The 12,845-nt window shown below is 40.4% G+C and overlaps 1 protein-coding gene across 1 annotated transcript; it reads left to right on the top strand.

The window, feature by feature from the left end:
- Positions 1 to 4,979: 4,979 nt before the first annotated feature.
- Positions 4,980 to 7,433, top strand: LOC135883112 (protocadherin beta-16-like). Its single transcript, XM_065410157.1, has one exon. The coding sequence runs from the start codon at positions 4,980 to 4,982 to the stop codon at positions 7,431 to 7,433; it is 2,454 nt and encodes an 817-aa protein (XP_065266229.1).
- The last annotated feature ends 5,412 nt before the right edge of the window (positions 7,434 to 12,845 follow it).

The following is a 12,845-nucleotide window of genomic DNA, read 5'->3' as shown; positions in this document are numbered from 1 at the left end:
ATGAAGTCATCTAGTCAGGTAAGAATATTATATTCATTTTGAAAGCAAAAATATTGATTTTTCCCCATCAGCAACTTACCTCTTTAATACAGGAATTATTAAGTGAATTTGAAAATGCTTAAACCTTTTACATAGCTATTCTTAATTTTCTATAGCTATGTTATTTATTGATCATTTACAATAAAAAAAAATCTTATTTTCCCTGTGTTAATTAACATAGGTACCTATAAAGAAAATTCCTTGATGTTTTAGTTTTTGTAATTTTGAAGAATACACTGGTCTACAATTTTTGAGAAGTCGTCTGCTTCAGAGATAAAATGTGCTATTTATTATGTATTTTGGTGTGCTGAATTCAAATATGACAATTAAAACAACTGATTGGCTACTGTTTCTAAGATATTTAAGTTTTTACATTTTATGTCTATGTATATTGTGTAGATAGTAGAGTTTTAATCATAAATTGTAAACCTAGGTCTATTCATGTGTTTATGGTTGCTTTACATGATAATATTTCACCTGTCCTGTTTATGTAACACTTTAAAAATCAGCAAAAGGGTTATATAAATAAAATGTATTATGAAACAAAAGGCAAAAAACTATTATGTACATAGTTTAGTCCTATTCAGTGTCTACTCGGCGCTTCTTGGCTTGTCTCTTGTATTCATTAAATGGAACATCTCTTGTCACTGTCCAGCAATAGTCTGCAAGCATTGATGGGGTCCATTTGCCCTGATAGCGTTTCTCCATTGTTGCAATGTCCTGGTGAAATCGCTCACCGTGCTCGTCGCTCACTGCTCCGCAGTTCGGTGGAAAAAAATGTAGATGAGAGTGCAAAAAATGTATCTTTAGTGACGTGTTGCAACCAAGGCTTTTGTATGCCTTGAGGAGGTTTTCCACCAACAACCTGTAGTTGTCTGCCTTCTTGTTTCTGAGAAAATGTATTGCCACTAACTGGAAGGCTTTCCATGCCGTCTTTTCCTTGCCACGCAGTGCATGGTCAAATGCATCATCTCGAAGAAGTTCACGAATCTGAGGACCAACAAAGACACCTTCCTTTATCTTAGCTTCACTTAACCTTGGAAATTTTCCACAGAGGTACTTGAAAGCTGCTTGTGTTTTGTCAATGGCCTTGACAAAGTTCTTCATCAGACCCAGCTTGATGTGTAAGGGTGGTAACAAAATCTTCCTTGATTCAACAAGTGGTGGATGCTGAACACTTTTCCTCCCAGACTCCAATGACTGTCGGAATGGCCAATCTTTCTTGATGTAGTGGGAATCTCTTGCACAACTATCCCATTCGCAGAGAAAACAGCAGGACTTTGTGTATCCAGTCTGCAGACCAAGCAAGAGAGCAACAACCTTCAAATCGCCACAAAGCTGCCACTGATGTTGGTCATAGTTTATGCACCTCAAAAGTTGTTTCATGTTGTCATAGGTTTCCTTCATATGGACTGCATGACCAACTGGAATTGATGGCAAAACATTGCCATTATGCAGTAAAACAGCTTTAAGACTCGTCTTCGATGAATCAATGAACAGTCTCCACTCATCTGGATCGTGAACGATGTTGAGGGCTGCCATCACACCATCGATGTTGTTGCAGGCTACAAGATCACCTTCCACAAAGAAGAATGGGACAAGATCCTTTTGACGGTCACGGAACATGGAAACCCTAACATCACCTGCCAGGAGATTCCACTGCTGTAGTCTGGAGCCCAACAGCTCTGCCTTACTCTTGGGTAGTTCCAAATCCCTAACAAGGTCATTCAGTTCACCTTGTGTTATGAGGTGTGGTTCAGAGGAGGAGGATGGGAGAAAATGTGGGTCCTGTGCCATTGATGGTTCAGGACCAGAAGTTGCATCCTCTTCCTCTTCCTCGTCTGACTCAAGTGAGAATGATTCTGGTGCATCAGGAACCGGCAGTCCTTCTCCGTGGGGTACTGGGCGTATAGCTGATGGAATGTTTGGATAATGCACAGTCCACTTTTTCTTCTTTGACACACCTTTCCCAACTGGAGGCACCATGCAGAAGTAACAATTGCTGGTATGATCTGTTGGCTCTCTCCAAATCATTGGCACTGCAAAAGGCACAGATTTCCTTTTCCTGTTCAACTACTGGCGAAGATTTGTTGCACAAGTGTTGCAGCGTATGTGTGGGGCCCACCTCTTGTCCTGATCTCCAATTTTGCAGCCAAAATAAATGTGATAGGCTTTCTTAACCATAGTGGTTATACTGCGCTTTTGTGATGCAAAAGTCACTTCACCACAAACATAGCAGAAGTTATCTGCACTGTTCACAAAAGTATGAGGCATCTCTGCTCACTTTGGCTAAACAGAAATGTGTCCCTTTGCAAAATCAAACACTGACAAATAAGAGAGCACGACACTGTATGATTTCTAGAGCTGATATAGGGCAATTTGTTCAGCAGAGTGATGTAAGCTTCGTTATGATTGCATCATCCATGACTTCTAGGAATAACATGATGCAATTCATATCATGTATGATGCAATACCAGCTTCAGATTGCCTAAAAAGCAAGTACTGTCCAAACCTAGTCATAGATTTATTCATAGATCCAGTCAAAGATGTATTTTAGTCATTTCTGGTTTAAATTGAGATCCCTTCCCTTTATAACTCACTTATCCTCCACCATTCCCAAGTCAAGGGTCGTATATACTGACCCAATAGCATATCTTGAAAACTAGAGCCAATCAACAATTTTAAGCATCATTTTCGTTCTCAGTGACCCAGAATTAGTAAAATTTGACTACATTTATTTCAGAAGCATTTTGGCTGTAGAGCAGTGATTGGTAAATGATAATGTCTGTATATGATTGTCTTAGAATTTATAAACTTTTATATTTTAATATGTTAATATTGTTAATTATGGACTGTTTGTGTCATCAGCTAGTAAAGCACAACGCAGGATCCCTAAAAAGGGAGAAAGGAATAGAACATATGTAATGTATGGACAGTTTGCGAAAAATTGAAATAGTTTCAAAGGTGCCACAAGTACTCCTGTTCTGAAATCTGTAAATATGGGTACAGCAAAATGTGTGGAAACAAATTCATTCCGACCTGATGTCCATGTAATCATAGAAGGTATGAACTTGATCTGTAAGTGATCATCCAGTTACATAATATCTGTCCAGATGTTGGTAAAGGTTCTATGTCTACTTTATGAATAATAGAATTGTATTTAGAAAGAGAAAAGTTTCGGAAGCCAAGTAGATATCCTTCAAAATACATGTTAGCACATGAAACTGCTAGTACAGGTTTGATTCATAGCCAGCAGGGGTCCAGTTGGCAGAAAAGGTGATGGTATTCTTCCGAGCTTCACCTATAAAAAAAACTGCAAGCATGTGGGTCACCAAAATGTGACACGGTAGATTGTGCAGTTGTTCAAAATATGGTCGTGCGTGGCCTCTCACCTCCACTGGGCCTTCGGAATTTGGATCCTCCTCAGTTGACATGAATGTGCCCATGGACTGCCACTATGCTATGGTTCTTGCACTTGGCTCCTAGTGACTGCGGGACAAGGAGGAAGGCACTTGTGGCACCAAACTGAGATGTCACTCACAGTAAATTGTGTAGATCTATGATCTTCTCCTTTATTCTCCGAAGAAGGAAATATTTTAAAAGTCCGACATTTGAGTTATCATTGAGTATCTGTGCACTAACTCTTCACTGAGATGAATGGGGCAGTTCACAACACTCTCAGATCTATTATTTCAGCTTCTCTGCAGACTCGCATAGGCATCTCTGTATCGGTTATGCTGAGTTCATATATTTTAGGTTTTCTTTGAAACTGTAACTGCTAGAGATTTGCTTATTCTTAAAGGAAATCTGAGATCCTGAAGAAGAAGATAGCAGCCTGAGAAAAATACCGCTATGCTTTGAAGCTACGTATGGGTCCCATCTCAATTTTGCAATGAATCGGGAAGTGATTATTTGTTCTAGATCCATTTCAAGGGATCTCCCTGATGCATAGGCTGCTTCTGCCGTATCAGTCGAGGTATTACAAAACAGACACAAATACTAACCCCCGCAAGTGCAGAGCCGTGGGCCTGGTTTAAGAAGTGTATAACTATCTACCCCGAATTGAATTTAGATTCCGGGAAAATATAGAAAATATTTAGATAAAGGAAAACTGTCCACAGGATGAAATAGTGATTTCAGATAAAATCCCTAACTAATATTAGGAGTTTAGATCTAAGCATGTAATTTTTTTTTTTTTTTAAATGAGTCGTTCAAATACATTCGGGAACGCATTTGGCATCGTACAGGTCAATATCTGTGAATGGCTAAGGGAAGTTTCTTAGGCGTATTGGACCAAATTTATTACGGCTGTAATCTCATTGAGGTCAATGGAGTTACACAAGGGATACAATTATAACGAAAACAAAAAGTCTATATTTTATTTCCTTCATTTACCCCTCCCACTTGAAATCAATGTGGCGGAGAAAGTACCTCAGAGAAACGATAAAATTAATCGCTTTTTACAATAAACCATGCTGAAATCAAGCGTCTGTTTAATCTTTTTAATATAATAAGTCTACTCGTATTTATTTGTTTCGAATTGCACATTATTCTATTTCAGTTTTCATTAAATATTTTATTGCGGTTATGTTTGCAAAAGGTTTTGACGATATGAAATGTATAAACCATTTTTACATTGAAAAAATATCTCAGTAATTTTTAATACAGACGCTTGGTGGCGCTGCTCACCACAAAGGCGAAGAAAGAGAACTGCGGCTGTAGGTGACTCCATTAGTCGCCGAGACAGCGTCTCTCCGCCAGGCAGAGAAGCAGACTATAACAGTGCGTTGTCCAGAATGTGGACTGCACTGTTCCTGAAAGAGCTTCAGATGGAGACGGGTTTTGGCAAAGATTCTTGTTCGTAAGCACTACTAAGGAACGCTGAAATATATGTAAAGAGAGGTCAGGTATCTGTAGAAGAGGTTCGGTTACAGGGAAACATGGGGATAAGAAATAGTGAGAAAGGCCTGACAAGGCAGGTTCTGTCTCTGATCCTTTTTCTCTGTGTGCCGGAGGTGAGAACTGAAACGCTTCGGTATGCTGTGACTGAAGAAACAGGAAGTGGGTCTTTCGTGACGAATATTGCAAAGGATTTGGGGCTGAAAGCCGAGAAACTGTCCGCTCGGCAGGCCCGGATTATTTCTGAAGGGGAAAAACAGTATTTTCAGCTCGACCGCAGCACCGGGGATTTGTTTATACAAGAAAAAATAGACCGAGAGGAGCTCTGCGGGCAGGTCGACCCCTGCCTGGTGCATTTTGAGATATTGCTGCACAGTCCGCTACAGTCCTACCGAGCTGAGGTAAGCGTTTATGATATAAATGATCATTCTCCGGTGTTCTTGAATAATGAATTTATCCTAAAGATCTCGGAAAGTACTATGCCTGGAAACCGGTTTTTACTGGAGAGTGCCCAGGATTTAGATGTGAGCAACCACAGTCTCCAGAATTACAGCATTAGCTCTAATGACTATTTTCAGATTTATACTCGGGATCGCAGTGACGGCAGAAAGTACGCAGAGCTGGTGCTGGATATACCCCTGGACCGTGAGGAGAAGCCGGAGATCAGTTTCACACTCATAGCTATCGATGGTGGTTCCCCACCGCGGTCGGGTACAGCTCGAATTCGAGTTATGGTTCTGGATATAAACGATAATAATCCGGTGTTTTCTCGGCTTCTTTATAAAGTCCAGATTTTGGAAAATACACCTGAAGATTATTTGTTAGCTACAGTCTCTGCTACCGATTTAGACGAAGGAATTAATGGGGAAATATCCTATTCCATTATTCAAAATTCAGAGGAAAATCGCCAAACTTTTAAGATAAATCCTGTCACTGGAGAAATTCGACTCAAGCGGCCATTGGATTTTGAAGACAGAGAAAACTATGAGATAGACATACAGGGCATGGACGGCGGGGGTCTGTCTGCACACTGCAAAGTCCTGGTGGAATTGCTGGATATGAATGACAATGCTCCGGAGGTGACCATAACATCCCTCACCAGCCCTATCCCGGAGAACTCCCAGCAGGGGAGAGTGATGGCTCTATTCAGTGTCAGGGACCGGGACTCCGGCGATAATGGGAAAACGGTCTGCTCCATAGAGGACGAGCTGCCTTTTACTGTCAGAAAAGTATCAAAAAATTCCTACTCTCTGGTGACCGAAAGCGCACTGGATCGTGAGAGACTATCGGAGTACAACATAACAATCACTGCTCAGGATTTGGGATCTCCCAGTCTCGCTACTGCAGTGACAATCACCGTGAAAATATCAGATATTAATGACAATTCTCCCGTGTTTAATGAAGCGTCATACACTATGTATATAAGAGAAAACAACGGGCCAGGGATAAAAATTGGCAAAGTCAGTGCTATTGATTCGGACTCAGAGCAGAATGCCAAAGTGACATATTCTCTATTGCCTGCTGAGGTAGGTGGCCTTCTGCTTCTCTCTTATATCTCCATAAACTCGGAAAATGGGAATTTGTACGCTCTGCGATCCATGGATTATGAACAGATAAGAGAGTTCCAGGTCACAGTGAGAGCTGCAGATGGCGGGTCCCCTCCACTAAGTTCTGAAGGCATTGTCCGAGTTGTGATAATTGATGACAATGACAACTCCCCCTTCATTTTATACCCTCTGCAGAACAGCAGCTCCCCCGCTAATGACCTGGTTCCCAGGTCGGCGGAGGCGGGTTACCTGGTGACGAAGGTGGTGGCTGTGGATGGAGATTCCGGTCAGAATTCTTGGCTTTCCTACCAGCTGCTGAAGGCCACAGACCCAAGTCTCTTCACTGTGGGTTCCCAAAATGGTGAAATAAGGACCACTAGGCCATTAAATGAACGAGACAGCTTCAAGCAGAAACTTCTTATCCTTACTAAAGATAACGGAGAACCATCCCTATCAACCACAGCGACGCTAAATTTTCTTGTGGTGGATGGATTTTCAGATGCGTATATGCAGATTTTTGAGGTACCCAGCGAAGAAGAGAAGGACAGCACACTGACTACGTATTTAGTGATAGCGCTGGCTATGATTTCATTCATTTTTTTATTTTCGATAGTAGTATTTGTAATTATTAAGGGATGTAAAAGGCGAAATTTTAGTGAAAAATATAACTCGGCTTGTAGCAATTTTTATGGCGCTAACGGCTTCCCCGGTGCTTTAGTAGGTGCCAGTGGACCCGGAATCCTATCCGAGCCTTGTCATTATGAAGTCTGTTTGACAAACGGATCGAGTAACAGCGAGTTTAAATTTCTCAGACCAATAATCCCTAGTTTTCTTGCTCAGAATTCTGAAATAGACAAGGTCAGAGACAATGATTTTCTTAATAGTTCCCATGCGGGTAGTCAGATAGAATCAGTGAATCAGGACAGAATATCTGCTTGTGTTGATTAATATTTAATTTTCCAAACTTGCTTTGATGCTTGTTAGTAAGAGTTTAACAGAATTTTAAACAATTTGAGTGTGCATAGTAATAATTTAGCTATATATATCCCTACTATTCAATCTTCACGCCCTTGCCTTGTGCTTTAATTATGAATATTCCTCTTCTCATAGAAATCCATTGATGATGAGGAGGATTGATGATAGCGATGTCCCTGTGTGTACAGATATTATTTTAGATTAGTGATTTTTGGTTAAATTTTCGAGAGCGACAGAAATTCATAAATCACTTTTGAAAATGGGACTTCGTTCTAAATCACTTAGTCACTTTTGAAAATTTTAGCCTTTGTTGCGAAACTGTAGTATTGTGTGGGATGAAGAACATGTAACTCTCTCAGCTCCACTGAAGTCTCGATAAAATTATCCCACTTTGAACTCTGCTTGATAAGGTTCATGAGGCCACTTAGGTCCATGAATCAACATGTAATGCAACATACGTATAAAATCTTTTCATGTAGAAAAAGTTGAGGCAAATTCCCGACTGATTTCCTTTAGGACTGGAATGTAGGGATCGCTATTAGCTGGACAGACTTGAAGTGCCATTGCTTAGCTTATCCACCGGCATTGTGGAAGTCATGGAACAACACTGTTCCTTAAGTACCCCAGATATAGAATGTATCATATATGTCTGGATCAAAATTTTCCAGCTGGGGGCCTAAACACAGGCAAGCAAACGCATATTCAGGCACCCGAATAAAAGTAGGCTTTTTTTCTGGGCTTCCATTTTCTTCAATGGGAGTTGAAAGACCGCTGTAACTTGGAAAGTTAGACCACGCCTCTAAGGTGCCTAACTTTAAGCACTGACTTTGCAGACCGTTACCCTCGCCTTTAATTTCTCCATTGACGGTTGAGCTCACAACCACCTTTGGAAACTCTTTCAAATTTCTTCATATTATTTCGTTTAAAAACAAGTCTGACCTTTAACATATGTTCTTCGATATGGGTCATACTCCTAACGTGTCTATATTCACACCAGAGGTATGACCCTTTCCAGGTTTAGCTGTGGCCCTCACAATTATTCACTTTTAACATGGTTCACCAAACCCTGAGGGAGACTTACCCGCCAGATATCTCTGGCTAATATCATGGTCACTGACCACTAGAACTTTTAGCACTGAAATGATGGCATATAATCCCAACAGTCATATCTTGTGTGTGTGTTCATCTCTTGGTTAAACTTTGTAGTTGTTTACATCATTATTCACTCAAATTAAACGTCTCTGTGTTAAATTAGCACATAACAGGAATAAGATTAAGCGATTTGAAGTGAATTAACTGGAGTGTATTGTGACTGCATGTTCTGTTCCCTAAACTCAATAAAATCTATATTTCCTTTGCTTCAAGTTAATAATATCACTACTTCTCGCTCGCTGTTTGCTGCTTAATTATGCGGATGCTTCTATATCATATTTTTAGGGAATTACACATAGTTACCACTACTTCCCTGTCTTTTATTTTCTCTTTGCTCTGGACCTTTCTTGTTGGGGCTGATTTTCCAACCTGTGTTCATTTTCTGCTCTCTCTTGAACGCTCCAATTGATGTTTTAAAAAAACAAAACAAAAATAAAAAAAAACCCACAATGACCAAAAATGGATATCTGAAGTCTAAGCAGGGCTGAAAACCCTTACAGATGAAAATCTAACAGTATGGCACTTGCTCTATGTGTGTTGACATTATAAAGACTGAGACTCAAGTTAATTCCTATTCTAACCAGATAGTTTTAGCTACGATGGCTAAACTCATCCCATTTAATACTCTAATTAGATTGTTCTTCTTACCATAACCACGTTACATTTATTTTTGTTTAATACCCAATTATTGATTATTCGCCAGTTTATGAAGTTGTACTGTGTGCTCCAAAGTAGATAGGATTATGCTTAGTTATATATTATTCACACATTTTTTAAATTATTTTATTTATTCTTCACTTTTTCCTCCATCTCTTTCTTGAATATTATCTGAACCAGAATGCACTATGTGCAGCTCACTCAAGACCTACTCCTAGCCGGATAGTGAGTTATAAATACTTCTCTTGTGTATTTGATTATTTAAAGCGAGTCTGACTCCCGATGGCCCACATACCTGTAGTTTATCTATAGGAATATGGAGTGGAACTCTATTAGGCACCAGATTCAATAGAATGACCATAGTGCATTGACCTGATCCTGCTACCCTGACTTCACTCAACCATTCCTTCCGTGGGCTTTAAAGGGCCTGGTGGAGGCTTTGTTGAGGACCCACAGCACATGTGGATGTCATTGCTCAGCAGCATTGCGTCATTCACACAAGAAAGTGGACAATGCTTCTTCAGTGGTGACAGAGTATCACATTGTTTTCACTGAATATATTAGACGTTCTAATAATAATGCTGTAATCTGATAAATGTATGACGGGGGAAAATTTTAGGCAACAAAAACAAAGGTCCTTTTAATTAAAGCATTTGTTCTGGTCTTTATAGTAGCCCATGGTGACACATTTAGGAAGTGGGAGACAATAAAATGATTACTATAACTTCAGAAACTCATTTATTAAAACCATGTCAAGTGATGCTACTCAGAAAGGTTCAAAGTGTTAATAATAATTGTGAGTCTCCCTTTGTGAAATTTCATACTAGAATCATAGACATATAGGGCTAGAAGGGACCTTGAGAAATCATGAAGTCCAGCTCCCTGCACTGTGGCAGGACCAAGTAAACCTGATGAGTGTTTGTCCAACCCAGGGGTCGGCAACCTTTCAGAAGTGGTGTGCCGAGTCATCATTTATTCACTCTAATGTAAGGTTTCGCGTGCCAGTAATACATTTTAATGTTTTTAGAAGGTCTCTTTCTATAAGTCTATAATATATAACTAAACTATTGTTGTATGTAAAGTAAATAAGGTTTTTAAAATGTTTAAGAATCTTCATTTAAAATTAAATTAAAATGCAGAGCCCCCCCGGACCGGTGGCCAGGACCCGGGCAGTGTGAGTGCCACTGAAAATCAGCTTGTGTGCCACCTTCGGCACACGTGCCATGGGTTGACTACCCCTGGTCCAACCTGTTCTTAAAAATCTCCAGTGTCAGCATTCTACAACCTCCCTTGGAAGCCTATTCAAGAGCATAACTACCCTTGTAGTTAGAAAGTTTTTCCTAATGTCTAAACTTAATCTCCCTTGCTACAAATTAAGTCCATTACCTCTTGTCCTCTCTTCAGTGGATATGGAGAACAATAGATCACAGTCCTCCTTATAAGAGCCAATAACATATTTGAAGACTGTTATCAGGTCCCACCTCAGTCTTCTTTTCTCAACATGCCCAATTTCTTTAACCTTTCCTCATAGGTCAGGTTTTCTAAACCTTTGATCATATTTGTTTCTCTCCTCTGGACTCTCTCCGACTTGTCCACATCTCTCTTAAAGTGTGAGGCCCAGAATTGGATGCAATACTCCAGCTGAGATCTCACCAGTACCAAGCAGAGCAGGACAGTTACCTCCCATGCCTTAGATACAACACTTCCGCTAACACACCCCATAATGATATTAGGTTTTTTTTCAGAAGGGCATCACATTGTTGACTCGTATTCAATTTGTGATCCACTATAACCCCCAAATCCTTTTCAGCAGTATTACCATCTAGCCAGTTATTCTCATTTTGCAGTTGGGCCAGGGATGACGCCCCAGTCCAGGGAAGTGAGCTGCAGCCTAACCAAGAATTGACAAAAGCTTCAAAATACATTTTATATAATTTGTATTGATAAATATATACAGATTTAAGGATCATTTGTGATTTTATTTAAATGTAACAACTCACTCTCTCCAGAAGAAAAGTGCAGTGCCAGCAAGTTTGAAGAATGTAATGCAGAACGAGGCTTTTGGTATAGCTAATAGTGCCTCAAGAAGTTGCCTTGTTAACGTGGCATTTTACATCCCTACTTATGTAAGGGCCTTGATGTGGTAACCACTGCTTGGTGAGGCCATGGCAGGATTGTAGCAATTAAACCCAAGCTACACGGAGGTTGCAGGGGGTGGGAATGGGGCATGCAGCCTGTGCCTCCCCAGCCTTCTCCCCCGTGAGGCAGGCCCCATGGTTGTTGTGCATGAGCAGCTGCCCAGCCCCAAGCCTGCCTGATGCGAGGCCACCAGCCCCGACCCAGGTAGCAGTGGCAGCGGTGGTGGCTCCAGCTGCAAGGTCTGACTGCTGCTTCTTCTTTACTAAAAATAAGGTAAATTTTTAACAGCTATTAAATTATACATTGTGCAGGAGTAGAAATAACTATTTTGTGATTTGTTCCTCACCTGTCCAAAAAGTCGCCCTGAGAGGTGCATTTGATTTTTCCTTCTTAAAGGGAGGTACTTTGCATTTGTCTTTATTTAATTTAATTTTGTTGATTTCAGACCAATTCTCCAATTTTTCAAGGTCCGTTAGAATTCTAATCCTGTCCTTCAAAGTGCTTGCAATCCCTCCCAGCTTGGTGTCATCCATAGTTTTAGCTGACATCAGAGCTCCAAAAACAGCAACACTGACAGCAGCAACAATACTCCACAGCACTAACAACACGGGGTAGGACAAATTGGCTCAGAAAGCAATTTGCCAGGCATACTATAGGGACTATTTTATTTTACTGTTTGTTTAATGCCGACAACTGTGCTATATGGAGTACAAGATAACCTCTCCCCCACAGATTTTACAGTCGAAGAAACAGTGACCAGACCTTTAGATATTCTGGGCAGCCTCAACTCACATTAATATCGAGGTGAACTTTGGCTACCTTGCACCTCTGAGTTTTCGGATTAGGTACTATTTGAAAAAAATAGACTAAAATGCACATTAAATATTCAAGTATCAGAGGGGTAGCCGTGTTAGTCTGAATCTGTAAAAAGCAACAGAGGGTCCTGTGGCACCTTTAAGACTAACAGAAGTATTGGGAGCATAAGCTTTCGTGGGTAAGAACCTCACTTCTTCAGATGCAACTCTTGCATCTGAAGAAGTGAGGTTCTTACCCACGAAAGCTTATGCTCCCAATACTTCTGTTAGTCTTAAAGGTGCCACAGGACCCTCTGTTGCTCATTAAATATTCAGTATGTCTGTTCTTGCTTTCCGTATTAGTATGTTACCTAAATAGATTTACGTTTTATAAAAAAAAGTTTATTAATTCAGAATATCTAAAAGGAAAGCAATATAATAGCCATTCTGTAAAGAAGATAGAACAGCCATAGAACAGATTTTCCAACCGGTTTTACGGCGAGGAAGACCGCGTTTAGACGCATAGTGGCGCTGTTGGCTAAGAAGGGGAAAGATTACAGCAGGCGATTCCGGCATCACAAGTCTAGACCGTAACAGGACCAGAATGCAGGAGCTGAGATACGGGTGATTTGTCTGGTATCGC

Source organism: Emys orbicularis, chromosome 8, assembly GCF_028017835.1.
Source record: "Emys orbicularis isolate rEmyOrb1 chromosome 8, rEmyOrb1.hap1, whole genome shotgun sequence".
Classification (NCBI taxonomy): Eukaryota; Metazoa; Chordata; order Testudines; family Emydidae; genus Emys; species Emys orbicularis.
This window is presented reverse-complemented; position numbering and strand designations above follow the sequence as displayed.

What these genes read in the sequence shown, in the direction of transcription:
- LOC135883112 (XM_065410157.1), top strand. Translation starts at nt 4,980, where the DNA reads ATGGGGATAAGAAATAGTGAGAAAGGCCTGACAAGGCAGGTTCTGTCT.